The 23896-nt window shown below is 35.3% G+C and overlaps 1 protein-coding gene across 1 annotated transcript in view; it reads right to left on the bottom strand.

Annotated features, from left to right (window-relative positions):
- Positions 1–23896, bottom strand: part of BCAS3 (BCAS3 microtubule associated cell migration factor) — a 572763-nt gene that overhangs the window by 430929 nt on the left and 117938 nt on the right. Inside the window, 6 exon segments of the mRNA XM_036838162.1 lie at positions 27–103; positions 10014–10021; positions 15166–15196; positions 15199–15240; positions 17573–17599; positions 17602–17672. Coding sequence (XP_036694057.1) covers positions 27–103; positions 10014–10021; positions 15166–15196; positions 15199–15240; positions 17573–17599; positions 17602–17672 — 256 coding nt within the window.

Raw genomic sequence — 23896 nt, forward strand, 5'->3', positions numbered from 1 at the left:
AATATTCCAACACAGGCCCCGCTTACCTTGTTTTCTGCATAAGCAAGCCAGCGGCTCCCAAGAGCAATAGGATTCATGTTGGGCCCGGGACAAGGGTAGCAGCCTGAAAATTTTCAAATGGCAATGTAAGAAATTTAATAATTTCTGTTGGTGCATCATACTTTGATGCCATAAAAACAGAATAATCAAATGCTTTTATTTTTTCAAGTCTCACATAAAATTCCCATAACCTAGTCATTATTTTAATAGCTAAAAGAGGTTCATTTTTTTCTCCTCTACAGTTTCCTTTGGGTTTTGACTCTGTTCCAATAAGAAATAAATCTGGGAAGAACTGGTATTCACTTTTTGCAAAAATTGGGCATTTTATACAGTTATTCCTGGAACAAGAGAGAGAAGCCAAGAAGAATCATTTAAAGATCATAAGCCTACAATTTCATAAGTCTAGCAAAAATGTTTAGAGAAGAAAGAGAAAGGATACAATTGGCTCAGGAATTTAAGGGCAAAGATAAGAAAGACATAACCCTAAAATAAAATGACAATAATAGGGGCAGGGTAGAACAAGTAACTTAGGTGTGGAGCTAATGGGGAGAAGTAATCCACAAAGAGTGCATCACGAGATGTTGGGGAACTAATTTACATAATCCTATGCATTTACATTAAGCATTCAATTTCATTCTTCTTACTTTCAGCCCAGCCAAAAACAAACTACTAGGTAGGATTATTTTGTGGTTCTCCGATTTCAAAAAAAAAAATCACACATTCCTGAAAGTGGTCACCAACACCATGGAAACACCAATGCCATCTTCCTGAACTACACTAAACAAGACACAACACAATTCAGTCAAGTAAGTGATATCTGTCATCCGTGAGGGTCTCATCTCCCCTTCTGACTATACCAATAAGGTCTCTGAGTATAATGTCCTCATCTGTCAGCTACACAAAATAATATTCCAGTGTTTCACAAAACTGCTTTTAAGGGACTCCTCAAAGGAGACTGCAGAATCAAAGAACACAAAAAGCCTAGCCTAAAGAATTCCTTGTTTATCATTCCACAAGTATCTGGTTAATATTTTCACAAATGTTTTTCCCTAAAATGTACACTGGAGGGTCAAACTGAGGTTATCTATTTCATAGTTTAGGTCTCAATTTGGAATCTAAACTTATACAAGACAGGTTTTTATAAAAATAACCTTTTCTTCCCATGACAAAAAACAAAACAAAACAACAACAAAAAAAACAGCCAAATTGCATGAAACACATGAGCGTAACAGGAAAAAATAGCATAATCAGAATAGCATGAACAGCACACCTGAAAATACCTTACCCAGCAGAAAGTCTCAGTCTAGTACTGATCCTAACAGGAATAGAGTTATCAATGCATGAATAATTAACTACTTTGACAAGTACTGCCAACAATAAAAATAATTTATATGTTCTGTAATATATTTATTTATCTTTTTGCTTCTTTATTTTCTGTCTTCCTTCCACTTGATTAAGGTCAAGTGTTTGTGTCTTTTGTTCACAGCTGAATCTATACTGCTTAGACTAATACCTGAAAAATAGCTTAATAAATGTTTGAATAAATTAAACAATGCACCTAAATTAATCAAAGCATATGTATAAGACACACTTGCAAAAAAAAAAAAAAAGTCATCTACAGAAGAAAATTTTCAAATATTTTTTAAATATTGTGCTTGCATATTCTTTAGGTTAGGCTTTTTGTGTTCATTTTAAAGCCATTTTTTAACAGAAATCTTCCTTAATTGTACATACATGCTTGCCTGAATTCAGAAAGCCTTTTGAGTAGCAATTGTGGTGATTCTGAAATGGTAATGCCGTTGTGTTCACAGCCACTAGAGAAGCGCAAGTCGCTGTTGCTTTTGTTACTGCTAGTTTTCATTTCAGCTCCTTCAACTCCATCTATTTTGAGTTTTCTTTTTTCTTTTTTTTTTGGCCACACTGAGCAACCTGTGGGATCTTGGTTCCCTGACCAGGAACTGAACCCGGGCCCTCGGCACGGAGTCCTAACCACTAGACCGCCAGGGAATTCCCTGAGTGTTCATTTTTAAAGAAGATGAAGAAGATAATAATCCGAAGAGAAAATCCATATGTCATACATAATATAAGATATAAGTTTTCTAATGTTTCGTTCATTGTTTAAAAACTTTTTTTGTATTTCAGGGTTTAAAGTGGTGTGTTTGGAATGTTTGGATTTCTGGAAAATCAGCTTCTGGGTAACTGTGATGTTACTATAATCACTGAAGGCATATTATGGACACATATTATGGACATATATGTAGAAAAAAAGGTCCACTAATATAATACAAAGACAACACACTCTAATATATATATCACACAATATTTACATAATAGATTTCATTATTACACCCACACCTAATTCACACCAAAATGTACTTTTATATAAGTGTATATACATAGTCCATATATACTTTCAGACTGGAGAAATGAGCATAAACACTGTCTATAAGAAAATTTCCCCTTTTAAAATGTCATGAAAAAAAGAACCAAATAAAAAACAGAAATAAATACCTGTGAATTGTGGCATTACATTAGAGGCAGCTAATCTCCTGAACTTTAAAGTCAACATAATCTAACTCAACCAATTCCGATAACCATTTTGCCTCAACAGATCCTAATAAGTATACTTGCCTTCCAAATACTAAAGGATACTAAGAAAAAATGTGGTTTACAATTCTTCATTTCACTTTTTGAGTCAATGTTTTTAGAAAGCCAGTGGACCTCAAGAATTATAGTGTATTGGAATGAAAACAAATTGTTTTTCTGCTCTCCAAAAAACATTTTACAGCTGGAATCAGCAGACCATCAGCCTCTCAGCACTATCCCAACTTTATAAGCATGACTCCTTTAAAGATTAACCATTGCCTCCAGCTAAACTCTGAAAACAAGTGAAGAAAAAAGAAACAAAAAACAACAAAAAAAACACAACCCAAACCTCTATAATACTGGGACTAATTCTAACAAGTTTACAATGTTTGTGAACAAAGTAAAAGAGAACTGGATATTTTAAAATATCAGGTTTCCAAATTTAAATAAAGGTAAAATCCACGAATGCTACATGAAGATGATTCATAACTAAAGGTTCATGAGACTGATGCAATTTACATGGCATCCTCCCAGAATGTTGGTCCTAGTGGGAAGAAGACCTGAACTTGTTTTGAAAAACAAAGGATTTAACTACTCTCCTGTAATACCCTGCCTTATTTTTCTTGGAAAAGACAACTCAAAAGATTTCAGACCTTTTTCGAAAAAAACAGATGTCTGCATTTATGGTCAATTGACTTTCAACAACGCTACCAAGACAAGTCAATGGGGAAAGAATAATCCTTTCAACGAATGATGATAGGTCAACTGATATCCGCATGCAAACGAATGAAACTGAACCCTGGCCTCACACTACATACAAAGTCAAAATGAATCAAAGACTAAAGCTAATGTATTAACCTCTTGGAACAAACCGTGGTAAATCTTCATAACCAGAGGCAATGCTTTCTTAGCTATGACACCAAAAGTACAAGTGATAAAAGAAAAAAATAGATAAATTAAACTTCATCAAAACTAAAATCTTTGTGCTTCAAAGGACACCACCAAGAAAGAGAAAAGACAACTCAGAGAATGGGAATTGGGCAAAACATATATCTGATAACTGACTTGTATCTAAAATATAAACAGAACTAGTATAACTCAATAAAGACAAATAAATCAATGTAAAATTTGACAAAGAAGATAGAAGATGAGCACATGAAAAGATACTCAGCATCATTAGCCATAAGGAAATGCAAATCAAAAAAAATGGTACTGATGAACCTAGTTTGCAGGGCAGGAATAAGAGGTAGATGTAGAGAATGGACTTGAGGACATGGGTTGGGAGGGCTAAGCTGGGGCGAAGTGAGAGTAGCATTGACATATATACACTACCGAATGTAGAATAGTTGCTGGTGGAAGCAGCAGCATAGCACAGGAAGATCAGCTAGGTGCTGTGCGATGACTGAGAGGGGTGGGATAGGGAGGGATGAGAGGAGGCTCAAGAGGGAGGGGATATGGGGACATGTGTATGCATATGGCTGACTCGCTTTGCTGTGCAACAGAAGCTAACACAGTATTGTGAAGCAACTATACTCCAATAAAGATCTATTAAAAAAAAGTATAATCAGATACTACTTTGTGAGATAGCAACAGGATGGCTATATAATCTTTTTTTTTTTTATTTTAAATAATTTATTTATTTATTTATTTTTGGCTTTGTTGGGTCTTTGTTGCTGTGCGAGGGCTTTCTCCAGTTGCGGCGAACGGGGGCCACTCTTCATCGCGGTGCGCGGGCCTCTCACTATCGAGGCCTCTCTTGTTGCAGAGCACAGGCTCCAGACGCGCAGGCTCAGTAGTGTGGCTCACGGGCCTAGTTGCTCCGCGGCATGTGGGATCTTCCCAGACCAGGCTCGAACCCGTATCCCCTGCATTGGCAGGCAGATTCTCAACCACCACTGCACCACCAGGGAAGCCCTATATAATCTTATTAACAATCATTGGTGAGAAACTGGAACCCTCGTACACTGCTGGTAGGAATGTAAAATGTGCAGTCACTGCGCCCAACAGCTCTTCAAATAGTTAAGGATAGAATTACCATATGACCCAGTAATTCAACTCCTGGGTACATACCCAAGAGAAACGAAAACATCCACACAAATACTTATCCAAGAGAATCAAAAATAGATTCCCCATAAACAACCTTTCATTATGAAAGCATTATCATAAAAGCCCCCAAAATGGAAACAACTAAATGGCAAGCAATAAAAGAATGACGTATAATATTCCACTGTCAGGATACACCACAGTTTATCCATTCACACACTGAAGGACACTTTGGTTGCTTCCACTTTTGGCAATGTGAATAAAGCTGCTATAAATATCTGTGTAAAGGCTGTGTGGACATAGTTTTCAACTCCTTTGGTTAAATAACAAGAAGTGAGATTGCTGGATTGTATACTAAGAGTAGGTCTAGTTTTGTAAGAAACTGTCAAATTGTATTCCAAAAGTGGCAGCACCATTTTGCCTTCCCACCAGCAATGAGAGTTCCTGTTGTTCCACAACTCTGACAGCACTGGTGTTCTCAGTGTTCTGGATTTTAGACGTGTGATGGTTATCTCATTGTTTTAACTTGCATTTCTCTGATGACATATAATGTGGAGTATCATATCATATGCTTATTATTCTTTGTTGAGGTGCCTGTCAGAGTCACTGGCCCATTTTTTCATCAGGTTGTTTATTTTGTTCTTGTTGAATTTTAGAGTTCTTTGTATATTTTGGATAACAGCCCATTATTAGATTTGTCCTTTCTTTTTTTTTTTTTTTGGAGTATAGTTGACTTACAATGTTGTGTTAGTTTCAGGTGTACAGCAAAGTGAATCAGTTATACATACATATAGCCACTCTTTTTTAGATTCTTTCCCATATAGGCCATTACAGAGTATTGAGTTCCCTGTGTCTACTGTGTTGTACAGTAGGTTCTTATTAGTTATCTATTTTATTTTATTTTATTTTTTGCTGCATTGGGGTCTTGGTTGCTGTGCATGGGCTTCCTCTAGTTGAGGCAAGAGGGGGCTACTCTTCGTTGTGGTGCACGGGCTTCTCATTGCGGTGGCTTCTCTTGTTACGGACACGGGCTCTAGATGTGCGGGCTTCAGTAGTTGTGGCTCGCAGGCTCTAGAGCGCAAGCTCAGTAGTTGTGGCACATGGGCCCAGCCTGCTCCATGGGCATGTGGGATCTTCCCGACCAGGGCTCAAAACCCGTGTCCCCTACATTGGCAGGAGGATCCTTAACCACTGCACCACCAGGGAAGTCCTAGTTATCTATTTTATATATTAGTAGTGTATATATGTCAATCCCAATCTCCCAATTTATCCCTCCCCACCTTATCCCCTGTTAACCATAAGTCCTGTCTTCTACATCTGTGACTCTACTTCTGTTTTGTAGAGAAGGTAAGTTCATCTGTACCCCTTTTTTTAGATTCCACACATAAGCAATATCATATGATATTTGTCTTTCTGTGTGTGACTTACCTCACTCAGTATGATAATCTCCAGGTCCATCCATGTTGCTGCAAATGGTATTATTTTGTTCTTTTTTATGGCTGAGTGATACTCCATTGTATATATGTATCACATCTTCTTTATCCATTCCTCCGTTGATGGGCATTTAGGTTGCTTCCATGTCCTGCCTATTGTAATACTGCTGCAGTGAACACTGGGGTGCATGTATCTTTTCGAATTATGGTTTTCTTCTCCAGGTATATGCTAGGAGTGGGATTGCTGGGTCATATGGTAGTTCTATTTTTAGTTTTTTAAGGAACCCTCCATACTGTTCTCCATAGTGGCTGTACCAGTTTACATTCCCACCAACAGTGTAGGAGGTTCCCTTTTCTCCACATCCTCTCCAGCATTTTATTGTTTGTAGATTTTTTTGATGATGCCATCGTGACTGGTGTGAGGTGACACCTCATTGTAGTTTTGATTTGCATTTCTCTAATAATTAGCAATGTTGAGCATCTTTTCAAGTGTTTTTTGGCCTTCTGTATGTCTTCTTGGAGAAATGTCTATTTAGATCTTCCACCCCCATTTTTGATTGGTTGTTTGTTTTTTTGATATTGAGCTGCATGAGCTGTTTGTATATTTTGGAGATTAATCCCTTGTCGGTTGCTTTGTTGGCAAATATTAGGTTTGTCTATTACAAATATTTTCTCTCAGTCCTGTGGCCTTTCTTCTCATTTTCTTGACATTGTCTTTTGCAGAGCATAAGTTTTTAATTTTAGTGAAGCCCACTTTATCAGTTATTTCTTTCGTGCCTTTGTGATGTTATCTAAAAAGGCATCACCATACCCAAGGTCATCTAGGTTTACACTTATGTTATCTCTATAAATCTTATACTTTATGTATTACATTTAGGCCTGTGATACTTTTTGAGTTAATTTTGTGAAGGATGTATAGTCTGTGTCTAAATTCAGTTTTATGCCTGTGAACATCCAGTTGTTCAGTACCATTTGTTAAGGAGACTATCTCTGCTCCATTGTGCTACACCTCTGCTTCTTCATCAAAGATTTATTTCTGGGCTCTCTATTCTGTTCCGTTGATCTATTTGTCTATTCTTTTGCCAATGCCACACTGTCTTGATTAATGTAGCTTTATAGTAAATCTTGAAGTGGGTAACACATGGAGGAAACATGATATTATTCACTGAAAGAAGCCAATCAGAGAAGGCTACATACTATGATTCCAACTATATGACATTCTAGGAAATGCCATGGTTGCTGGGGGGAACGGGAGGGGCAGAGATGAACAGGCAGAGCACAGAGGATTTTTTAGGGCATTGAAATACTCTATATGATATTACAATGATGGATATATGTCATTATACATTTACCCAAGCCCACTGATGTACAACACCAGAGGGAATCCTAAGATAAACAATGGACTCTGAGTGATAATTATGTGTCAGTGTAGGTTCATCAAGTGTAACAAATGTACTGCTCTGGTGAGGGATGCTGATAATTGGGGAGACTATGTACGTGTGGGGCCTGGGGGTATATGGGAAATTTCTGTGCCTTCTGATTAATTTTGCTGTGAACCTAAAACTGCTCTAAAAATATAATCTTCTACTATGTTCCGTGAAAGACAACAAGTCACCAAAGACCACACACTGAATGAAGTTCAGAAAGGACTATGAAACCCTCTCCAGAAAGAATAAGCACATAAAATATTAAATATCATTTCAGAGATTTATTTGACCATCTTACTCCTGATTAATGACCCTCTTAAGGTTCCATGAGCTTTGAATTTAAAACTTGATTTTATTTTGCTTTTTTTAATGTATATGAAACAGAGTAATGCCATTCGAAGGCTCAACGCGTTCAATGGGTGGGAATTACGTGCAGAAAATATGAAAATCACGTTAGTTCATGGCATACATGTTATTTAGAGTCCACTTTATATTGAACACCTGCCTGGGCTATGAAAACATCACGGCCACCTAGTCTGTTGTATATAGATGGGAAACCAAAAGAACAGGGTTTTAACTTGAACTGGTCTTAGATGCCACATTAACCTGCCAATCTCTTCTTATCAATGTTACAAGCTTGCTTACAAACATAAAAAGAAAGGTTCCTCTTCCCAAAATTAAAAATAATTTTGCATTTTAAAGATCCTTTGAATACATGCCTTATTTGTAATTCACCATTAACATAAATGAAAAATACACATTCTAACCCTGAGAAATAACATTAGGATTGTAAGGAATAAATTTTCCTCCTCAAAGTAAAAACAGAAGCCAGTGGAAAGAGTTACTTCCTATACGATCCTTTGGTCTCTCTGGAGACTTCATATCTGCATTTAAACTTAAGCACACTGGAAATGACTGCTAATGACATCTATCAGTCTTGGTCTTTTGTTTTCTTAATCATACGTGGGTTTTGGATTTCCACATCAGACAGCTGCTCAAGGCCACCTTTTCTGTACAGCCAAATACGAAGGTGTCTCCTTTCTCATCATATTGGCTGTGTTCCCTTTCCAGTTCTCTATCAGCTCTCTTTACCTGACCCGTCCACCCTTTGGCACAAATTCCCATGGTGCTTTCTCTGATGGACACAGCTGTCTCTACTTATTTTACAGTCTCATCATTGTATTCATACACAACTTAGGCAATCATGATTGTATTACACAAGAGCTTTTCAAACTCTTTTAGAAATTAAATGCTTGCATGAACAAAACAATATCCTCATTAAGAATCTGTCATTCTACATGGGCTTTAGTACTAATTCTTTAAGAACTAGAAACCAATCAATGGGGGAAAAAAACTACATGGGCTGCCACGAATGCTATTCTCAGTATGCCTATCAGCTCCCCTGTCCTCCAATCCCTATATCCTGTACTTCTCACTGTCCCAGGCAAAACTGGCTTACAAGCATGGAATAACCCAAATTCAGAGAAACACACATAACCTATACCATGCTTCTTTCCACTTGCCAAAAGTTTCAGTCTGTTTAAAGGAATGGGGGTGGGGGGAGGTTGCAAAAATTAGGGAAAAATAAGCTTATTTAAAGTTAGGAAATGGCTCCATGTGTTCCTTGATTTTAAATATTAAGTCTTGCTCAATTTTGTTCAAAATGTTGATAAAAATCCCTTAAGGTGAAGTTGTATTTCAAAGAAAAGAAGCTAAATTTCTTCATACAAACATGTGTTAAATATCATCAATATCAAGAACCTAACAGCCCTTGAATAAATCTGGTCTATAGGGTTTTCAAGTAAAGTAAAATAATATGTAACTAAGAATGGTGAGAAAATGGAAGTATGAAATGAGATATAACTACTATTGGCCAGAGTATTATAGATGAAGGGTTTGGGGAGATCTGCTGTGAAATGCTACAATGAACGGCATTCAGAGTGTGAGGAGAGAAATCACAAACTTTTGTTGTTCTTGATGCTTTCTGGACTCTTTTTTAATGTAAACTATGTATTTAAATATAATATAGATAAAGAAGTACCAAGTCAACAAAGTAAACATATGCGTGCATAAAAGCAGCACCCAAAACAAAAAACAGGACATTATAGAATCCCAAAAGCCCCTTCCAGGTTACGCAGGTGTGTTCTGACAACGATACTGGACATCTATCTTCAAAAGATATCACTGGATTTTAATACATAGTTTATTACACTTATTTCCATCATTTATCACCAAGAAATGACAGTTGTACTTTATACTACCCCATTTTTCAACATTTTAACATACATTTCAGATTTAAAGAAATCCATACTAAATAGACTTCATGGCATCCTTAAGCCACGAGAGCCATTTTACAAGCAGTACAGTCACAGAATAAGTGATAATCCTAATGAATCAGAAATTACTGGAAATTCACTACTGTGGACTCCACCCCACTTGACCAGGACTTGCTGCATGCCACTTATAAAGCACCTGACTGCAACACTAGACACACTAGTGATCCTTCCAGATCTCTTCTTCCTATCATGAAAACGATTCACAGAATATGAGACTAATATTTTAATAATACTTGTTTCAACTGTTCAGTAGTCCAGCAATACAGAGGGAAGCATTTGGGACTATATGGCAAAGATCCTAAAACAATATTAACTTAAAAAAAAAAAAAAGACACTCATTTTTATCAAACTCAACTGATATTTTGTGCTTCCTAAAGGCTTGTAAAACAGAAGCTCCTACTCCTGAAAGGGGAAACAATACTCCAGATACTGGAGAGATACTCAAGAGCTGATCACTACAAAGGTGTAATTTTCAAATAAACTCATACTTCAGAAAAGCTGTGTACTTAACTCCAACATGAGAAAGAAACTTTGTTCCTATATGCATTCATATATTCATTCCTTTAAATACCCACCAAACTTATAATTCCCAGTTCAAGCCTATATCACTCTCTAGAGATGACTACTGATCCTATATGAATAACTTTCTTCCTTATCTGATAACTTTTGATAGAGTTGTACTACATTCTCAACCCTTTGGCTAGCTAACATCTTGGAAAAGAACCACTGATGCTTTGAAAGTAGAATAGTTGTGATAAATGTTTTCATCTTTAGCAAATTGAGTTTTATTATTCTAAGAACCAAAAATAAGCATCAGAAATATTTTTAAGTTAGCTAGAACAAATGGATTATTATACCTTGCATGATGGACCTACTTCCTTAATCCAAATCAAGATGAGTAACTTCGCTCTCAAGGAAATTACTCTATAGCGGCAAAGATAGAACAAGTAGACAGAAGACACATACAATAACATAGAAACTAGGTGTCTTAACAGAGGGAAAAATTACACTATAGAAGCATTCCCAAAGGGTATTAGGTAAAAAAAGAGGTCTGTAATCAAATAAATCTAGGAAATATTGAAATGTAGTAAATAAATTTAAACAGATTAAAATGCTAATCACCACTGGCATCCTCCAATAGAAGGCAGCATTTCCTAAGTTTATTTGACCAGGGCATCCTGCTTTACACAGCATGCTGAAGGTCTACTGTTCTGTGGATAGATTTTGGGGATTTAGAAGAAGGAGAGGCTTCCTTAAACTAAGGGGATCAGGAAATACTTCATATAAGAACTAACATCTACACTGGGGCTAGAAAGACATGTAGGATTAAGTCACTGTGGAAAGAGAGACTGCTAGTGAAAAGGCCATTTCAGGCAGGAAAACAGAGCACTTGCAAAGAACTGAGAGTTACGAGTGGCTCAAAGAAAATGTAGCATAAGCAGCATGAAAATGGGTTGTAGAAATAAAGATTTAGCAAGGACACTGGATTTTGATAAAGAAGGTTTTGTATGCCAAAAACCTTGACAGTTCAGTTGGAAGGAATGTACAAGTTTACACTAGTTGAGCACAGTTAAATCAAGTAAGGCCTTTGTTCCAATCAAAAGACCTCAGAGTTTAGACGATAAATTATTTGATCAATTGGTAATACAGAAATAATGATTTTGTAAGTTCTTATCATTTAAATATAGATAATAGATTAAATTATATATCAGGGATATGCTTCAAAATAATTTGGGAAGGGTATAAATGAAAAAGATTGTCCACGAGTTGGAACATATTGAAACTAGATGATAAATACATGGTGGTTCATTATACTACCGTCTTTAAATAATTGTATATATTTCCCCAAATAAAATTTTTTTAAAAAATAACATTCAGGGACTTCCCTGGTGGCACAGTGGTTAAGAATCCGCCTGTCAATGCGGGAGACACGGGTTCGAGCCCTGGTCCAGGAAGATCCCACATGCCACGGAGCAGCTAAGCCTGTGAGCCAAAACTACTGAGCACGCGTGCCACAACTACTGAAGCCTGTGTGCCTAGAGTCCATGCTCCACAACAAGAGTAGACCCCGCCTGCCGTAAACAGAGAAAGCCCGTGCGCAGCAACGAAGACCCAACACAGCCAATAAATAAATAATTTTTCTTAAAAAAAGAAAAAAGGCATCAAAAAAAAATAACATTCATAGGAAATGAAATGGTATATCTATGGCCTTAGTAATTTAATAAAATGCAATATTTTTGCCATATCACTAAATGACTATATGTTCATCAAATAAGCAAAATGATTGAAAATCAAAGGTACATTTCACCATTTTAACATGACTAAAAATTCACCTTTCTGCAAGAACTTCATGATTTCAAGTAAGACTGAAAAGTAAGAATACATTACTATAGTCTCTCTTCTTCTGCTTAAAGGTATTTTCATTCTTATTTCCACTATAAATGGTTTAACTGAGAAAGTACAGTAAAATCCCATGAAAATATGAAATTTCTGTAATGTGCCAGTTTCTATATTGATCCTGCCAATTGACTCAAGGGCTTTACGTATTTTCTGTAAGTTAACCCAAGTCAGGACATTCCAAAAACAAATTCTTCTATTGCAAAATCTCAGACTGCAAAATACTCTCCCAGAAAAGCTGCAAATATCATCAATGTGCAAAAACAAAACTTTCTTTAAAAATAACTTGTAATTATAGCCTACAGTGCGTAGGGTTTTGCTTAAATCTTCTTATTTGTAGGTCCTTATTTGAAACAAATACATTTCTATCACCCATTAGTTAAATAACAGACACTCATGCTGGCTGAGACAAATTTCACTCATACGTAGATATAAACAATTGACGATACAGGTTATATCTACATGATTTTATGCAAAATATAATTAGGTCATCTAAGCTTAAAAATTACTATTATAATATAAATATAATATTTACTATTATAATATAAAAAATACATTGCCCATTTTCTCCAACAAAACAAGAGTATTGTGAAAAGCCTATTCTGATTCCAATGTATCAAAATTATTACAAAGCCTATGTCCTTTGACTCAAACTATGAAATACACAAATCTAATTATTTTAATTCTTTCTTTATAATAAAGTTTAATTTTTTCTTTTAAAATTCTATAGTGGGTATTAATCAATGAAAAATCTATAATGTTTATTTATCCACTAAAAAAAAACTAGCATTATTATTTATGCTAGTTTTTTTTAGTGGATAAGAAATAATAATATTATTAACTCTCCATTAGTAACTTACTTACATATATTAACTTCTCTTTAGTAACTGTGACAACTGACTTTATACCCTAGCACTTATTACAGAGAGGAAAACTGCAATCTATTGGCAAGTGTAATATTACTTTCAACATGCACAGCGCAGTAGAGCCCAGTGTTTAAATAAGGTTTAAATTTCAAAACATATATTGTCATTTAAATAAACTATCTTAACAAATAACGATTTGAGAGTTCTCCCCAATTTAACACTCAGCTGAGGCAGCAAGAGCTATCTATGAGTATAAAATTAAAATGGACCTGCAACAGAGATGTCTAACTTTGCAGAAGCCAATACACACATATCTTTGATTAACGAAAAACAACAGAAGACTACTGATAAGATGTAAAGAACAAATACTCAGGAAAAAACTGGCATCTAAATCTGGCTGAAATATTCATACTCTGTTCTAATTCACTCCTCTGTAGCCCACACACTTGGAAGAAATGGAAAGACTCATACATGATTCCTCTATTTTTCTACTTGTTTCAATTTTAATAATGAGTGATATAATTATAAGGTAATATATAATGCATAAGGTCTGTAGAATTAATATGCTAAAACAGGCTATGTAATATTCAAAGCTTACTATATTAATATATATATACTACATTTTTGAATGAAGATGTATTAACAGATCTATGCTCCCCCAAACTTTTAATTTATAGATAAAAAATAAAAGATTCCTTCTGGTAATCGATATTTAATCATTATTAAAAATATCAGTAAATTTCTGATCAGTATGAAATAACTGACTGATAAGCGGGTTAATGTACTCAGTCATTCAAGAAATAGTTAATGAGAAGCCTACATTGTGCCAGCCAATGTCCTAGGTGCTAGAGATACTAATGTAAAATTTGTAAATGGTTTGTAAATTAGAACTTGTGATAAAACAAAAATATCTCAATGAACATGATCTCCATTATTATCTCTGTAGATCACTGAGAGAAAAGATTACAAGATCAAGGAGGTGAGTAGTATGTTGTATTCTTCTTCATAGGCTACAAAATGATAAACTATATATTACAATGAATTATTCATGTGTTATATATAGTATAGTATATATTATATAATGTATGCAATAACATATAGACTGTAAGATATTAACAAGAACATGAGCTCTTAACAGAAAGGAATAATGTCTACTACTCAGAGCTTAATACATGGATAAACATCTGATGAGTAAGTGTGTAAATAGTTGTGATATTTCAGGAGATGCAACAATATGATTGGAATTCCCTACACATAACAAAAATGAGCTCTGTTCCAACAGAACTATTTCTGCAGCACACACATAACAGATTCTCTGAAAAAACAGCTATAGCTTTGATGGTGAGTGTTAAGAGTTAAAATACAAAAGAGTGAAAACTATTGCTTTACTAGGCTGTAGTAAAAAAAAAAAAAAAAAAAAATCTAACTCCAGACAAGGCCCCTGTTGGAATTTCCAGCTTGCTGGCCTGCCTTGCAAATCTTGGACTGGCCAGCTCCCACAACTGCATGGGCCAATTTTTTAAAAAATAGATCAACTGATCAAACAATCACTCTCTCTGTATGACTGTGTCTGTGTCTGTGTGTGTGTGTGTGTGTGGATCCAGAATCCAGGCTTATTTCTGCAAATCCAGGCAGAGTTGTGACAGGTGGGGGAAAGAAGGAGTGAAAGACTGACACATTTCCCTCATGAATGATAATCCAGTTATGTCCACAAGTATGTTATGTTAATTAAGTAATTTAACAACATAGCTACACAAATCTAAATTAATCACAACGACTCAAGGAAATATATAAGGAAAAGCAGAGGTATACAACAAGGCTTCCACAGTAACATGAAGAAAATGCGCTGTGGGTTGAACACATATACCATAAAATTATATTACTAAATAAGACATCACAGAAACATAGAAATACAGTAATTGAATAAGCATGAAATACTGATGTTATGATTCCAATTAGTCTGCTGATTCTATCAAGTAAGTAGTATAAACTCAATGCATATGATAGGAAATAAATCAAGTTGATACGTACTTGTGACAAAAATTTTTTTGTGAAAGTACAGCTATCAAGGCAGCAATTTTCTCCTGCAATACTACGACAAGGATCCTAAAATAGAGGGAAAAAACCACAAAAGAAAATGTTAATGTGAAATTCTATAAACTGAACTATAAATAAGTTAAATCATCTAGATTTAAGTAAATATGTACCAAAGGAATTTTTAAAAATCAAACGCTTCTTAAGCATATAGGCTAGAAACATCTGCTTCTTAAATGTCAAAATACAGTCACAAAATCCTTAACATGATCAAGATAGACAAGATTAAAGGAAGAAAAGTCACAGGAGAACTACACCTCAAAATAAAATTTCATTTTCATTCATTATAAATCAAATGAATCTATCTTCATTAGAATGTATGAGATCAATAAACTGCTGGCTATTTACTAAAAGTGTTTTTCCAGTGCTGGCTCAAAGTCATGGAATTAAACATAAATGGATTTATACAACCTGGCACTTAAAATGATTGCTGAATTTCCCAACACAAGAGCCAAAATGAGAGAGAGGGAGGGAGGGAGGGAGGGAGGAAGGGAGAAAGGAAGGGAGGAAGGAAGCTCAGATAACTATTATTCAATGTAAATGAGACATTTCTGATTATTGAAATATTAAAATTAATCAGAATCTGTATTTCTCCCAAAGTTCAAGATTATAAATAATTAGGGGAAAGTTATAAATTTTCAAAATTAAAATGTATCTGAAATGAAAGTTGTTTTATAAACTACATTTTAGAGTATTGCTCCTTATAACAGTTGTAAATATTTAACTACTAGATCCACCCTTTTTTTTTTGTTTTTAAATTTATTTATTTATTTATATTTTTAGCTGTGTTGGGTCTTCGTTTCTGTGCGAGGGCTTTCTCTAGTTGCAGACAGCGGGGACCCACTCTTCATTGCGGGCACGGGCCTCTCACTATTGCCGGCCTCTCTTGTTCGTGCAGCACAGGCTCCAGAAGTGCAGGCTCAGCAGTTGTGGCTCACGGGCCCAGTGCTCCGCGGCATGTGGGATCCTCCCAGACCAGGGCTCAAACCCATGTCCCCTGCATTGGCAGGCAGATTCTCAACCACTGCACCACCAGGGAAGCCCCTAGATCCACCCATTTAAAAATGTTGATTTTTTTAAATTTTATTTATTTATTTATTTATTTTTGGCTGCATTGGGTCTTTGTTGCTAACACATGGCTTTCTCTAGTTGCGGCGAGCCGGGGGCTACTCTTCATTGCGGTGCGCGGGCTTCTCATTGCGGTTGGCTTCTATTCTTGCGGAGCAACGGCTCTAGGCACACGGGCTTAAGTAGTGTGTGCACATGGGCTCAATAGTTGTGGCTCGTGGGCTCTAGAGCGCAGGCTCAGTAGTTGTGGCGCACGGGCTTAGTTGCTCCGCGGCATGTGGATCTTCCTGGACCAGGGCTCGAACCCATGTCCGCTGCACTGGCAGGCGGATTCTTAACCACTGTGCCACCAGGGAAGCCCAAAAATGTTGATTTTTAATAATTTAATATATCACTGGATAATTACATTATCCCGGAAATAACAAGTATAACCTCCTATGTCATATATAATTTTGTTTGATGTTATTTGAAGTTTAAATATACATAATACTAGATCTTCATTATGAATTACACACTATCACTGAACAACTCTTCTTTGTCCTATTTCATATTTTTGTTTTGAATTCAAATATTTTTATCATTAATATCAAAGTCTTGGGCTTTTAGTTTGTATTTGTCAGGTATGTGTTTACCATTCCTTTTACATTCAAACTTTCTGAGTCACTTTTTGAAATATCTCTTTAAAATCTAACCTGAGAGTCTTTATTATAAATTTAATTTTTGTTTTCCATGTTCCATGTGTTTGCTCTTTAATGAGATTAATAGTTTGCAGCCATGACCTTGATAAGACATTTAGCATCATGGGGCTAGGAAAAATCTATCTGGTCCCTCGTTTAGCCCCATTGTGAAGTGCAAAAAAATAAGAATATTTAAAAGTCTTTTTTACATTTCAGAAATAAGCTTTGTTTTGATGAATGCTAACAGGAAAATTACATTTCCCATCATAAACCAGTAAACATATAGAAGTACATATATTAAACAAAAGTTATATAAAATGTTATGTTATACATATAAAAGGTTCCTCAAAGCAATATTTAAACTTCATATGTTTGCTCAGGCACTTTTTATTCTTTTCCATTTCATTATTTCACTAATGGTCAAGACAAAAGTTTGAAAACATTAAGAAATCTTAAGAGCTACTTATATTTGGCAGAATCCGAAGACATATTTGTGACTTTTTTATTATTATTATATCAAAGTCAATGATAATGGAAATGTGGTACATGCACAGGAGGTATGTTATCTTGCACAAGAAACACATGAAAAATTGCTTACCTTTTGTTTGCAATGGAGATCATAGATAGGTGTTTAAACTGAATGGACTTGACCATCTCCCCAGTACGAAGTGAATATAAATCCACACAACAGTAAGGTGGACTTGTGCTAAAAAATAAATAAATAAATACATACATACATACACACATAAATAAATAAATAAATAAAGACACAAGCTATTATGTTTAACAGGTGGGAGGGCCAATAAATTTTCTTACTAACATAATACAAGCAAATTGATTTTGACTTTAATCAACAAAATTAGCAACTGCATAATGGTGAAATACTGAAAGCTTTCACCCTAAAATCAGGGATTAGAGAAGAACACTTGAAGAATATGGCCACTCTACTCAACACAGTATAGAAGGTATGTGCGTAAGAAATTACTACAAGAAGAAATAAAGCTGCAGTTATTTGTGAGAATTTGACTGTATAGTATAAAAACCTAGTAACACAAAGTTGCAATATATACACAAACCCATAATAAAAGACAAACCCATTAATATAAGGGTTAATATGTAGATTGACACAGTTCAACCCTAATCAAGAATCTATCAGAAGCAAGACCTCTTTCTAAAATGTACATAAATACGCATTCTAAAATGATAAAATTTAATTATAAAGACATGTGTTCCTTCATACTAGAACAGATGAAGAGATCAAATGTTTTCACCTTAAGAAAGTAGGAAAAGAAGAGCAAGTTAACCAAATGAAAGTGGAATGAGGGAATTAATAAAATACAACAAATCAATGAAACAAACTTGAGTAAGCAAAAGAAAAAAATTAACAAAACTAAACCAATTCCTTGAAATAGATAATTTGAAATATTCAGTATCTATAAAACAAACCAAACTCATAATTTAAAACTTCTTACAAAGAAATCCTTAAAAATGGCTTCATTTGTAAATTCTACTAGTCATTTAAACAAAAGTTTAGATATTCTACACAAACTCTTTTATAAGATAGGAGTCACCAACTTATTTTATGAGGCCAGTAACACATGATCCCCAAAATAAATACTTCACAAGAAGCTACCGATATATTTATATATCTCATGAATATACATAAAAAATCCTCAACAAAAACATTAACAAGTTGGGACTGCCCTGGTAGCGCAGTGGTTAAGAATCCACCTGCCGATGCAAGGGACACGTGTTTGAGCCCTGGTCCAGGAAGATCCCACGTGCCGCGGAGCAACTAAGCCCGTGCACCACAGCTACTGAGCCTGCGTTCTAGAGCCCGCGAGCCACAACTACTGAAGCCTGAGCACCTAGAGCGTGTGCTCCGCAACAAGAGAAGCCACCACAATGAGAAGCCCATGCACCGCAATGAAGAATATAGCCCCCGCTCGCCGCAACTAGAGAAGGCCCGCGCACAGCAATGAAGACCCAACGCAGCCAAAAAAAATAAATAGGAAGCAGATCAGTGGTTGCCAGGGACCAGAAAAGGAGGGAACCTACAGAGTACAAAGTGGCATGATGGGTGCCACTTTTAGGGCAATAGAAATGTTGCTGTGTCTTGATTGTGCTAGGGACTTAACACAAGTGCATACAATTGGTGAAAGTGGAGATGGGAGAGAATCTAGTAAAACTTGAACTTCAACCTCTAAAATTGACACAAGGCAAAAATTCTTTTCTTAATGTTCCCAACTAATTAATCCAGTCCTCTGCTGAGAAGCAATGAGTTAATAATGAACGAAATCTAACATTTTGCCAGACCAACTGGGAAGGAAAAAACAGCTTGTCACCTTCAATTAGCAGCTCATTATAGCCACGGTACACTAGAAACTTGAATTCTGATCATTTCACTGGCATCCATACAATGTCACAACTGAGATTCTTCCTGCAGAAAGCCTTCAATAGAAGTAGACAAAACAAATGCTATGAAGGCTGTTTAGAGTTGAATGAACAAGATTTGGTAGATCTAAAAATTCTATTTATATATGGAAAAAAACTCTTATTCAATGCCTAATAGAAAAAGATAATTCTTTTAAAATCAGAGTTTTCAGAAAGTCACACATTCATAAAGGAGTCATGCTATCTGCCAATAACACAGTTGTGTACACACGCCTGACATGTCCTTTTGTTCTCTATTTTTCTCTCTTTTTAAAAGCCTTGACTATTTCCCTGGGACACAGCAAGACAATCTTAATTTTCCTCATGGGTAGGCTGATGAGAAAGCTTTCTATAACATCAGCAGAATGCATGCCCCATAACAGAAAGGACATGTGTTATTCTAAAATATACAGACAAGAAACAAGCTTTTACTTTGTACTCTAGTATACACCAAGCAGTGTCAAAAGCTGTATACAGAAGTCTTCATTAGATTTCCAGAGCTCAAATGGGTTAACATGTTTACAGGTTTGCGCCTGACATTTAAACCTAAAATTGTGACTTCACTTTAAGATAAAACCTAATTAATACTTTAAGGAAAAAAAGTTCACATAGAAATGTAGAGAATCTAATTTAGAATGTAACTGAATCTATTGCAAGCAAAACCAGAGTTGGAAAGAAAAGCAGAAATGACGTAATTTGTATTATTAAATGGTTGGTTAAAGGACTCTAAACTGTGCCCAGGCACCACTGCCTTTCCAACACATAAATATCAACAGGGGTAATGTAAAGTTATTTAGTACTTTTAATGATAAATATATAATAGAAATGAATGCAAATTCTCCTTAACTGACCTTCCCTTTACCTACGTAACTTGTTTTATAGTGAGGAACCAGGACATATATTGAAAATTTTTGCATTGGAGCAATCTGTTACCTGCTGTATTCATAACCTATACACATAAAGGAAGTTATAAAGCTTTTATTAGCAAAGGACTAGTCCTCCCAGAGCCAAAGGTATGGAATTTACAGTTCATTTCAGTGAAGAGAGTTGACTACAATTATTTAAAGAGTAAAATGTTTTAAAACTTCCATTACGGAAAATGAAAGGTTAAATTAAATATAAAACAAAATAGTTAAACTGGATTTCCTAAAAGCAAATCCTGAACTATAGTATAGAAGATAAACACCAAGAAGAAAACACTAAACGTTTTCATCTAAATACGTTGCCTATTTCATTATTTCTTACTTTTCTCTGTAATCCTTCCCACCACATTTAAAAAAAATTTTAATATGCTTCATTTTTTAGAGCAGTTTTTGGTTCACAACAAAATTGAGAGGAAGGTACAAAGATTTTCCATATAGCCTCTGCCCCCATTCATGCATAGTCTACCCGTTATCAACGTCCCCTACCAAAGTGGAACATTTGCTACAACCTATAATGACACAATATAATCACCCAAATCCCATAGTTTTCATTATGGCTCACTCTTGGTGTTGTACATTGTATGGGTTTTGGACAAATTTATAACGACATATATCCACATTACAGTAGCATACAGAATAGTCTCACTGCCCTAAAAATCCTTTGTTCTCTGCCTATGCATCCCTCCTGGTAAACTCTGATCTTCTTACTGTCTTATTGTATTGCCTTTTCCAGAATGTTGTTTAGTTGGAATCATACAGTATGTATCCTTTTCAGATCGGCTTCTTTCACTTAGTAATACACTTTTAAAGTTTCCCCCCTTTCTTTCATGGCTGATAGCTTTTAGTCCTGAATAGTATTCCACTATCTGGATGTACCACGTTTTATTTATCCATTCACCTACTGAAGGACATCTTGGTTACTTCTAAATTCTGGCAATTATGGATAAAGCTGATATAAACACCTGTGTGCAGTTTTTTGGGCAGACGTAACTCCTTTCGGTAAATACTATGCAGGACAATTGTTTGATTGTATGGTAAAAGTATGTTTAGTTTTGTACAAAACTGCCAAACTGTCTTCCAAAGTGGTTTTACCATTTGCATTCCTACCAGAAATTAATGAGAGTTCCTATTGCTCCACTTTACCAGCATTTGATATATTCAGTGTACTGAATTTTGGCCAGGTGTGTAGTAGTATGTCCTTGTTGTTTCCCTGATGACACGTGATATGGAGCACCTTTTCATATGTTTACTTGACAGCTGTATATTGTCTTTGAGGTGAGGTCTTTTGCCCAATTTTTAATCAGGTTGTTCATTTTCTTATTTCGATTTTTAAGAGCTTTGTGTATTTTGGATAACAGTCCTTTATCAGATATGTGTTTTGCAAGTGCTTTCTCCCAGTCTGTGTTTTTGAAGAGTGGGAGTATGTAATTTTAATGAAGTCCAAGTTTTATTCAGAAAATTGAATCTGTATAGGACAAACCTCAGAAAAATTTCCAGAATGAAGAAGAAATGAGATGAAATGAAAGACAGCAGATTAAAAGAACTGAATATAGAGACTGAATTTATAAAAATTCATAATCCTGAAGAAATTCTACCTCAAGACTGCAGTATCAGTCTCTACCTGATAGTTTCCAGCCTGCTAGCCGACTCTACTTCTCACCTGCCAGCCCAGTCACATAAGCCAATTCCTTGAAATGAAAATCACATGTGTGTTTCTGTACATGCATATGTGTACACTGAATGATATACCAGGGAATCTAGAATACAGCACACATGCCCAGAGCCAATGCCGGCTCAACAAAGAACTGTGAGGACACTAGTCTTGCATCTCTGGCTGAGCTTTTGACTGCACAAGCCAGAGGTAAAGGCTACGGCAGAGCTGTAGATGGTATCACTACACACTCAAAGGACTGTCGCAAACATAGTCTTTACAAAAAAGAGTTTGAAAAAGTCAATAAACAGTGTGTGGCTGCAGACCTCAACAAGCAAAACAGCAAACCCTGGGGAGGGGAGGACAATATGATGTTCAGAGTTGCCACATTATGATATTCAAAATGTCCACCATTCAACAAAAAATCACAAGGCACACAAAGACACAGGAAGGTAGAGCCCATACAAAGAACAAAAATAAACTGAGAGAAACTGACACTGAAGAACCTATACAAAGAATTTAAATCAACTTGTCTTATATATGCTCAAAGAGCTAAAAGAAATTATAGACAAAGAAATAAGGGAGAAAGATGAATTCACAAATTGAAAATATCAATAAAGATACTGGTTCCTTATGAAAAAGGAACCACATAGAAATAACAGAACAGAACAGTACAATAACTAAAATGAAAAAGGCACTAAAGGTTTCAAAAGCATATCTGAATATCAGAATAGACCAAAGAAAGAAATCACAAACTTGAAAATAAGATGAGTGAAATTACACATCAGAGTAGCAGAATGAAAAAAAATGAAAGAAAAAAAATGAACACAGCTTAAGATTAACAATATAAATCAACTAAACTCAACAAACCTATATAAGACTCTACCCAATAATGGCAGAATACACATTCTTCTTCTATGTTAGCCACAAAACAAGTCTCACTAAATTTAAAAACAATGTAGACAATCTCTCTAACCAAGATGGAATGACATTACAAATCAAAAGCAGAAGGAAAACTGGAAATTCATGAATATGTGATATTAAACATAGCATATCAAATAATCACCATGTCACAAATATGTGGAATTAAATAATAAACTCTTAACAGTCAACATCACATTAACAGAATGAAAGGGGGAAAAACAACATGATCATCTCAATGGATACACAAAAAGCATCTGCCAAAATTCAACACCCTTTCATGATTAAAAAAAAAAAACAAAAAAACACAGCAACAACAAAAAAAACATACAGGAAACTAGGAACAGAAGGGAATTTCCAAATATGATAAAGGGCATTTGCAAAACACTATACTAATTGACAAAAGACTGAATGTTTTTCCATTAATATCTGAAACAAGACAAGGATGCCTACAGTCAACACTGTATTGAAAGATCTAACCAAAGCAATTAGGCAAGAAAAGAAACTGAAAACTTCTAAATTGGAAAAGAAATAAAACTATCTCTATTCACAGACAACATGATGCTATATATAGAAATTCCAAAGAATTCATAAAATAGTACTAGAACTGATAAATTCAGGAAAATTTCAGGGTACAAGATCAACATACATAACCAGCAATTATCACCCAAAATAAAAAGTTAAGAAAGCAGTTCTAGTTACAATAGCAATGCAATCTCTATCAACATTCCAATGGCTTTTGCACAAGTGAAAAGCCAACCTAAAAACAAATGAAGTTGCAAGAGGTCCCAAATAAAAAAGAACAAATTGGAGGATGCACACTACCTGATTTCAAAAATTACAACAAAGCTACATTAATCAAAACTCTGTGTTACTGACATCAGACATGTAAACCAATGGAATAAAATTCAGAGTCCAGACATAAACCCATACATCTGTGATCAATTAATTTTTGAAAAAAGTACCAAGTATCTTCAACAAATGGTGCTGGGAAGACTGAAG

This window comes from Balaenoptera musculus, chromosome 20 (assembly GCF_009873245.2).
Source record: "Balaenoptera musculus isolate JJ_BM4_2016_0621 chromosome 20, mBalMus1.pri.v3, whole genome shotgun sequence".
Lineage (NCBI taxonomy): Eukaryota > Metazoa > Chordata > Mammalia > Artiodactyla > Balaenopteridae > Balaenoptera > Balaenoptera musculus.